A 9,265-nucleotide genomic window follows, 5' to 3' on the forward strand; every position below is an offset into this window, starting at 1 on the left:
TTTACCGGATTAAAATGTCAGTCGACCATTTCATTTTCATTTGAGAGATTATGGATACGCCATTAACGGATAATGCATCCGTTGAGCTCTTGAGTAGTAGTAAAAGTATATTCATGTGACAAAATATTAATTATTTTACTTAAACAAATTTTACCCGATCTGTCCACATTCGATCCTCGCATATGAATCAATATGATTCAATAAAATCCAGCACAGAATTTACGCCTCCGCATCGACGTGTAAGAGAGAATTTAATTTCTGTCTATATATTTGTGATCTTCATACACAAGCTATTTCCATCCACCTTTATTTTCATTCACATATCGAACGCAAGATTCGTGATCTTGATCCCATCCTTTCGCCGTCATTCTTGAATCTATTGAATATTTCGAGATCTTGTTTGTCGATTCGAAGATAGGTCCTTCCTTCCATCGAGCCGCCGCCAGCGAATCGATTCAGGAGTCACCCGATCGGAGCCGTCCAATCGATGCCAAACGCCGCCAAAAGGCTCAATCCATTAGACGGCGGCGCCGCTGGCCCGGCGCACGCGGCCGCCCCACGTTTCCTCCTCCTCGCCGGCTTCCGCCACGGCCGACCGCCGCCGGAGCCCGTCCAGCTGCGTTTCCCAGTCCCCAAACGACACCGCGGCGCCTCCTCGCCGGCGAGGGCGCCCCTCGCGGAAGGCCGGGCCGGCGCCGACGGCGGCAGCCCAGCGGTCGCCGGAGAGGGCGAGGTCGTAATCGCGGCGGCGGACGGGGTCGCACAGCACCTCGTAGGCCTCTCGCGCCTGCATGAAGCGCTCCGCGTAGCGGCGCTCCTCCCCGGCGGAGCGGCACGCGTCCGGGTGCCACCGCAGGGCCACCCGCCGGTACGCCGCGCGGATCTCGCTTGGCCCGGCGGTCCGCGACACGGAGAGAAGGTCGTACATCGTGTCCGTGGCCGAGGCAGAGACCCTGAGTCGAGGAGCAGCGGCTACTGTTGATTTGGCAGGGATTGGGGCGAAGGAAGATCTGTACAAGGAATTAGCAGTTGAGATCCTCTGTCCCCAAAATGGAGTATCCCCATGTCCTCTCGCCGATCGGACAATCATGATGGCCTCGTGATGTGCACTGCATCTTTGAGATATGATTTAACCCATCCGATCGACGAGGGGACATGAGGACACCCCATTTTAAGGACAGAGGATCTCAACTAAGGAATTAGAGGGACATGAAAGAGCTAAAGCTGCCATTTTGTTTGAGAGAATCTAGTTAGTGATCTTGTTGCAATTTAAGATAACTGATGAGCTGCTTACATGTCATCTACAACCTCTAATTATTGAGAAGAGGACACGTCACGAATTGTAACTCGGAAGGCTTCTAGAACTCGAAGCTGGTAAGTTTGCAACGCAAGAGAATAGGCAAATAACAGTTGGTAGGAAGTGCCGTTACCGTCAATTACACGTGCCGTCCTCACGCAGACGCGACGGTCGCATCTTTTGATATCTTATTTACATTTATGTCCAGATCCAGCGAATTTTCTCTCCCACGCAAGCTACTTTGTGGATCTACTTGTGGAATTTTTTACCAGCTGACACTGTCACGGGTTGGATTTTTATGAATCCGCCGAGGCGCCGACTCGATACCGCGGCCAATTTGCGCCCGCAGAGAAAAAAAAACGGACATCAATCAAGGTTTCATTCAGCCTTCAGGTGCCCTCCTGCGGTTTTATAAATGTTCTTTTAGAAAATCCATTCAGCAGCTGAATTTGATATTCGTAATAAGTATTTTTCCTTTTTAAAGAGACATTTTGACAACAAAATAAAAATATTAAAAGCATTTTAACATTAATTAAACTTTAGAGGGAATTGTGAAAAACTTAATAAATGATTAAAGCATTTTAAAACGACCAAATTAAATGGGTAAAAAGTAAAAAAGTGTCAATATTTTTAAATGATCAAAAGCATGTAAACTTATTAAAACGGCTCTGCAATTTTAAAACCGTAACAATGTTCTAGAATGAAAGTTTCCCAATCTTGTCAACAGAAGGTTCCGTTAACAAATAATAAATGATTTAATTGATGACTTTGTGACTTCCACTTGGGACTCTTTAGAAACCTGACGATGAATACGTTTGGTTTGTTGAAAAAGGTTCATGAAGTTGAACTGATCAAGTTGTCTCATCGACCATTCTACAAGCCATTAGGAATAAGCATTACGTAATGATCAATGGTTTTCATTTTCAAATCAATTTTTCGTCTAGTAGCCATCTCTTTACTAGCGAACTGTGGGTGAGTGTGACCTGTGATTTCAGTTCCAGTCACCATCTTAATTCACAAAGAGAGCCTTCCTTCCTTCCTCCAACACAAAAAACTCCTCATCAGTTTCTATAAGTCTTCGTTTATATCTCTGAAATGTTTTTCTTCATCTATGCAATCGATTCTCTTCCACAGATACGACACCAAAAATTAATGGCGACAAACCTAATGATTCAACAAACATATGATTATCTGTTGATAAATCTGGTAGATTTCCGTTCTTGTGCTTCAACAAACCTAATGATTCATCCGGAATTAGTTGATTCGATTAGTGAAAACTCATCTTATGTCAACTAAAAACTATATTAATAATAATTAAAAAATCTAAGTGATACAATAAATAGCGAGGGACCCCCGGATGGAGTACATGGGTCAATAGGACCGGAGTAAGTGAAAAAGACATCAACTCGAGTGATCGGCTCTGTAAAAATTAATGTCAATGAGGTAGCTCCAATCAGCTAGTGTCGAATGGATGTCCTCAAGATTTAGTTTTTCATTTGGATATTCTCAGAGCTAAGCTCTCCACTTAATTATTTACATGACTTTACTTTTCATCAGAGCATAGTTATGGGGCTCCCCACCATACTCCGATCGACATTAACCTATCAAATATCCCTAGACCTATCTCCCCACTCGGATATTCTCGGGGCATAGCTTCCCACTTACTTACTTATAGGGCTCTATTCCCCACCATACTCAGATCGAACATCCTTAGGATCCAATTCTCCACTCAGAGGTCACCAGGGCCCAGCTCCCCACGTAGTTACGGGGCTCTGCTCTCCACCACACTCTGATCAGCATCAGTCAATCAGATAGGGGGTAGTCGAGTGCACAGTGGAAAAGAAAAAGAACAAAGCTAACAAGAGTCGGTTTTACTTAGTTCGGAGCCTTCGTCGACCCCTACTTTAAAGCTCGCACTCGTTGAGTACTTTCATTTGGCAATTCACTAGCAGTTCACAAAAAAGGTACAAATGTAAGTACAAAAACTTTAAAGAAGAAATACCAACAACAATAAAAGAAAGAAAACTTTTAGCAGCAGGTTGTCGGAGAAGCTTCACAACGTCGCAGGAGCACAGCGCAGTAGAGCAGTCGTTGGAAGACGTTGGTGTGTTTTGCTCCATGGTGAGACCTCCTTATATAGGACACTCCGGGCGCCCGGATCCCTTCCTGGCGCCCGGATCGTGACGTAGGTCCTGCTAACCAGCGCGCTTCACGTTGCGATGCGATAAGTCTTTGCCTTCCGGGGGCCCAGACCAGTTCCGAGCGCCCGGACCAGTTCCAGGCGCCCGGACCAATTCCGAGCGCCCGAATCCCTTCCGGGTGCCTAGACTACCTTTCTCCAGAAAGTCCTTCTTCTGTAAGAAAGTGTTAGTCCGAAGCAAAATAAATGTTATACTACCCTGCAAAACAAAAGTTAGCACAAATATAATAAAAGAGTAGTAATTAGACTTCATCTCACCAAGACCGGAATCTAGTCAAAATTTTAACTTAGATTTTCGAAATAGTTCTAAGTTGGATTGACGCCTACTGTTCCCTCGAACGGGGAATGCATCCTCACCAAGTCACTCCCCCCAGTGACTTACCTTAACTTACCTGCCAGATGTCCAATCAGTCCGTCGACCCTTTTGGGCTTCGTGTCAGCTATCAGGTCAGCCCGTCGACCTAGTTGGGTTTCGTGCTAGACATCCGGTCTCCCCATCAACTAGTCTGAGCTTTGTGTCAGCTATTCGGTCGGCCCGCATACCTAGCTGGACTTCTCCTGCACACTTAGTAAAAGTGTTAGATTACAATGAAATTAACTTAACCTACTTTTGTCATTCATCAAAACCTGAGTTAGACCGTTAGTGCTAACCACACCAACAATCTCCCCCTTTTTGATGCAATGATAACCTGGGTTAAGTTAGTGAAAAAATATGAAAAAAAATAAGCAATAAGAAATGACATGGTTTTTTAAGTTAGCCTTGTTTTATGTTTGGTATTTTGTTGCTAACTAATTTAAACCACCTAACCCCCCTTTGACATTCATCAAAATATTGCAAGCATAGATAATTTTCATATTGACAACAGAAAATAAGGTAACTTTGAAACAAAATTAATTAACACCAGAGAGTTTTGATAAAATTATCAGGTTGACCTGAGGAAGTTATCATAGAAAAATAAGTTAAAGGAAACTTTTGAAAAAGTTGTTTTAAAAAAAAATGATCTTTGAGATCAAAAATAGTTTTTAACATCCTTTAACTTTTTCAAAATAGTTAAGTTTTTGAAAAATAGCTAACTTTTTATCAGAGATATTAAGGCAAAAACCTACTAAATAAGTTTGCAAGATTAAGGTAATTTTCAGAGTACCTTTTAAAGATAAGTTTTGTAAAATTAAACAAATTTTCAAACATAAGCTTGTAAAATTAAGGCATAATTTTTTAAACCAATTTTCAAACATAAGTCCAATTTTTAGAGATAAGTTTATGAAAATCCTTTTCAAAAATAAGTTTTTGAAATCTATTTTGAAAAATAAATTTTTGAAAGTTATTTAAAAATTAGTTTTTGAAATTTTTAAAAAATAAGTTTTTGAAAGATGTTTTTCAAAAATTAAATTTGGAAAATTAAAAAGTACTTTTCAAAAGTAATTTTGTAAAAATATTTTCAAAAAAGAGAAAATAATATGTATGAAAACAATTAATCCTCCCCTTGAACCTAACATTAACAAAACTTCAACTGTCTAACCATAAGTTATTTACTGACTATCAGAAGATAGCAGCTTTCACTTGGTTAGTCAGGTTAAGTTGATTGTATTCAGTTAGTGGTTGACTAAGCTGAAATACATAACCTGATTAATATTTGTTTGGTTTTTAACGCCCGGACTTATGATGATGCACTGATATAAGCATCTTTTAAGTCTAGACAATTTGTCTGTACATCTCACCCCTTTCTAAGTTCAGAAATATACAAACAAGTTAGCCCTAATGTGTTGGTGAGATGCTCAAACCTTAGATTTATAGGAGCATGTTTTCTAAGGGATTGATATATTCTAAGGCTAAAGCTAATTTTTGAAATTCTAAAAATGAGAAATTTTGAAAACATAAAAGTTTTATCCTAAAATTTACGAAAAACATTTTTGAAAATAATTTCTGCAATTTAAGAATCCTAGTATATTAATTAGAACAAGACAAGTCAATATCTGAAATGAAATATAAATAAGTCAATATATAATAGTCAAGATAAAGTACACGTAGACAGTAGCGATCTAATCTATCAGGATGATGAGGAGGGTGGTCCGGACCCCAAGGAGCATAGCATCTCTATCAGCTCAGTATGATGAGTCCGGTCATCCTCTCGAGAGCTGGATAGGTCACATCGAAGGTCGGAGATCTCCTGTCGCACGTCCCCTCGCAAGTTGGAGACCTCCTACCGCATCTCCCGTCGTAAGTCGGAGACCTCCTGCCGCATACCTCGGTGAAAATCGGAGACCTCCTGACAAAGACTCGTCATAGATAGCTCTAGTCCGGTAACTCGGTCGCCTAGAGTGCGAGGAGCGGGACGTGGTGCTCGAGTTGGGGGCGGTGCTGGGGCAGGAGCTGTTGGTGCAATATTCCCTAGGTCAAGGTTGACATGTTTGACTGGGCTTGAAGTGAGTCAAGCTCGAATCTTGATGATTTGGTTTCGATGTTTGACAATACTTGTAGACAACACATGAACATTGCAGGTGCAATTGTTCATGTGGGGAGATTGTGAAGGAGAGTCAAGTTGGTCAAGGTTGACTAGATACTTGACTGAAAATCCTAGTGAGTGAAGCTAGGTGAAAGTCCTGGTAAGTGAAGCCAGGCAGAAGGAAACCCTAGTGAGTGAAGCTAGGTGAAAGTCCTGGTGAGTGAAGCCAGACAGATGAGAAGACCTAGTGAGTGAAGCTAGGCAGAAGGGAAATCCTGATAAGTGAAGCCAGGTGAAAGTCCTAGTGAGTGAAGATAGGTGAAAGACCTGGTGAGTGAAGCCAAGCAAAAGAGAAGTCCTAGTGAGTGAAACTTGGCAGAATGAAAGTCCTGGTGAGTGAAGCCAGGCACGGGGGAAATCCAGATGGGTTAAAGTTGACCAGACATCTGGTGAAAGTCCAAGTAGGTCAAAGCATTGACCGGATACTTGGCATGATGAAGAAAAGTCCAAGTGGGTCAAAGGGATTGACCGGACACTTGATGAGGGAGTCCTAACAGGTCAAGGGTGACCGGATGCTAGGCATGATGAGCCAACAGGTCATGGATTGACCGGATGTTTGTTTGGGGGCTTTGGGACTTGGTTTTGGGCAAAACCCAGCAATTGGATCGATCATCCGATCGATTGGCTGGAGCCCAATCGATCGGCCGATCGATTGGGGTGTCCCCGCAAGAAGCCTTCATCCCAATCGATCAGTGGATCGATTGGGAGGAAGTCGCGAGCGCACAGAACGCCTTTGGATCGATCTGCTGATCGATTGGGAAGGTGCGTTTTGTCACGATAAGCCCTGGATCGATCAGCCAATCGATCCAGGCAAATTCCTAGAGCACAGAGGCACTCTGAATCGATCCGTTGATCGATCCAAAGCCTCCTCGATCGATTGGGAGCAATCCAATCGATCAGGATCCGACCGTTGGCGTCGTTTAAGCCGCAGGCGTTCGATTCCTTCGGCAGTGCTTACACGATTGATCTCCGAACTTCACCAGCGACTCCACAGCATCTCTTGAGGTTCAGATCGCCAGTTCTTGAAGGATCTTGGAGAGACAACCAAGTCAAGAGGCGAGAACACAACAAGAAGAAGAAGCTAGGGTTAAGGTTTTAGGTTGTAAAACCTGTAAGATTTCTTGTATTTGTTTTTCCCTTTGCTTTCTTCTTGTATAGAGAGATTGTAGGGCTTCTCCGCCTTTGGTAGTTACCATAAAGGAGTGTTATTCATAGTGGAGGGTGCGTGAGTGTGTGGATCCTTGGATTAGTCACCTCTTGTGAGGTGGATACCAAGTAAAATCCATTTGTTAGCATTGTTGTAGTTGTTTCTTGTATTTCTGCTGCACATCTTTGAAGAAACAAGTAACGCCAACCACGAAGCACGCAATGAGCTATTCACCCCCCCCCCCCTCTAGCTACTTTTCGGTCCCAACAAGTGGTATCAAAGCGAAGCCGCTCTTCACCGGAATCATCGCCGGAAGGGGCAAACAAAACAAAGCAAAGCAAAGCTAGAGGATGAAGAAGTTGGAGCAAATTCATCAGAGTCAAAGAATTCAAGAAGCTCAACTTCAAGATGCAATTCCAAGATGAACTTGGATTTGACACAAGGGTGGCTCCACCGTATACAATGACAAGTTTCGATTCTTGGAGATCAAGAATCGAAAATTTCTTAATGATGGAGATAGAGTAATGGTTTGCTCTCATGGAAGGTTTCGAAGCTCCAAAGAATTCCAAAGGCAAAGTTCTCAAGAGGAGCAAGTGGAGCCCAGAACAAATCCAAAGATGTGAGGCCAATGACAAAGTGACCAAGCTTTTGGTCAATTTATTGCCAAGCAACATCTTGGAGCAAATTGAAGATTTTGAAGATGCCAAAGAGTTATGGAGCAAATTGGCAAAGATTCATGAGATCCCCTACACTGTACCAAACCAAGAAGAATCCAAAGAGGGTGACTCATTGGATCAAGATCAAGAGGAAGAGGACTCCGAAGTTGAGAGATGCTCAACTTCCGAAGAAGAGGAAGTCCAAGAAGCTTCATCTTCAGAGGAATGCAATGAAGAGGGCAAGGAGGGAGCATACTCCTTGTTCCATATACAAGATGAAGAAGCCTCCACCTCTAGGATTGAGGGGGAGCAATCTTTGGTGACACCGGATCAAGAAGAAGGAGAAGCTTCTACATCCGGGCCAAGAGAAGAAGTGGAGCAAGAAGCTTCCACCTCCACAATTCAAGTTAAATCAATGGGAGGAAAATCATTTGCGAATCAAGAGGAAGCCTTTACCTCCGGATCTAAAGGAGAAAGTGCCAACCCTACACATGAAGGTATAAATATTTCAATTAGTAATAAAAATCATATCATTTGCTTTGAGTGTAGGGAAAAAGGACATTACAAAAGTAAATGCTCTAAATTGGCCAAGAAGAAGGGCCAAGTGGCACAAAAGGGTAAGGAGAAGCCCAAGGAGACCACTCCCGGAACAAAGAAGAGCAAGGAGCACATTGTGTGCTTCTCTTGCAATCAAAAGGAGCATTACCGAAGTCAATGCCCTAATGAGAAGAAGGCGGTTAAGGCTCAAGGAGGAAGCTCAATTCAAGGAGGAGCCTCCAAGGAAAAAATGAATGTATCATTCATTGAGCCTATCCCCTTAAATAATGGTAAAAAGCATGATAGTTCTAATTTATATCATTTCAATGATATTTACCATGAAAATAAGAAGCATGATAAAGTTAAGGAAAATCATGTAGTTTATCATGCTAAAACCTCTCAACCTAGGTTTAGAAAGGTAGATAGGAATTTAGGGAAGAACCCTAAGGATTCTAGGTATTTGCCTAAGAAGAAGAAAGATCAAGGTTTTAGTGAAAAACCTAAGGTCGAAGAATTATGGAAAGAAAATCAAGTCTTAAGGTCAAGACTTGACAAATTAGAGAGGACTCTTAGAAAAATCACAAATATGACACAAGGGTCCAAGAGTCAAAACCTAGGTCTAGAAGTATCAAAGTCATCCAATGGTCATAGAGGTTTGGGATACAAACCAAAGGCAAAGAAGGATGTAATTTCCTATCATAGGGTTCTATATATCTATAGAACTAATTCTAAGTCTAAGAGTCAAGTCAAGGATATAAGGGAAGTTATCCCTAGAAGTATCTTTGCAACAACAAATGTGACTGAGACTTCTAAGAAGTCAAAGAAAGTCACTAAGAAGGTCACAAGGGAAGAAATCCCTAGAGTTGACCTAGAAAAGGTGACCAAGGCTTCTAAGAAGTCAAACAAGGTCACTAGGAAGGTATC

General features: G+C 42.2%; 1 protein-coding gene across 1 annotated transcript; it reads right to left on the reverse strand.

Annotated features, from left to right (window-relative positions):
* Positions 1-218: 218 nt before the first annotated feature.
* On the reverse strand, positions 219-1,266 carry LOC122025744 (chaperone protein dnaJ 20, chloroplastic-like). The gene is made up of 2 exons (XM_042584802.1): positions 1,197-1,266; positions 219-1,019 (listed from the first exon to the last, which is right to left on the reverse strand). Exons 1-2 carry the CDS (start codon positions 1,229-1,231, stop codon positions 518-520), a joined length of 537 nt encoding a protein of 178 aa, XP_042440736.1. The 5' UTR covers positions 1,232-1,266; the 3' UTR covers positions 219-517.
* Positions 1,267-9,265: the final 7,999 nt, after the last annotated feature.

The sequence above is a fragment of the Zingiber officinale genome, chromosome 1B (genome assembly GCF_018446385.1).
Source record: "Zingiber officinale cultivar Zhangliang chromosome 1B, Zo_v1.1, whole genome shotgun sequence".
NCBI lineage: Eukaryota > Viridiplantae > Streptophyta > Magnoliopsida > Zingiberales > Zingiberaceae > Zingiber > Zingiber officinale.

Bases quoted from the DNA above. Each gene is read 5' to 3' on its own strand.
- LOC122025744 (XM_042584802.1), bottom strand. From the start codon at position 1,231: ATGGCAGCTTTAGCTCTTTCATGTCCCTCTAATTC. The intron at 1,020-1,196 runs CTTAGTTGAGAT...AACTGCTAATTC, and splicing joins CTTTCATGTCCCTCTAATTC to CTTGTACAGATCTTCCTTCG.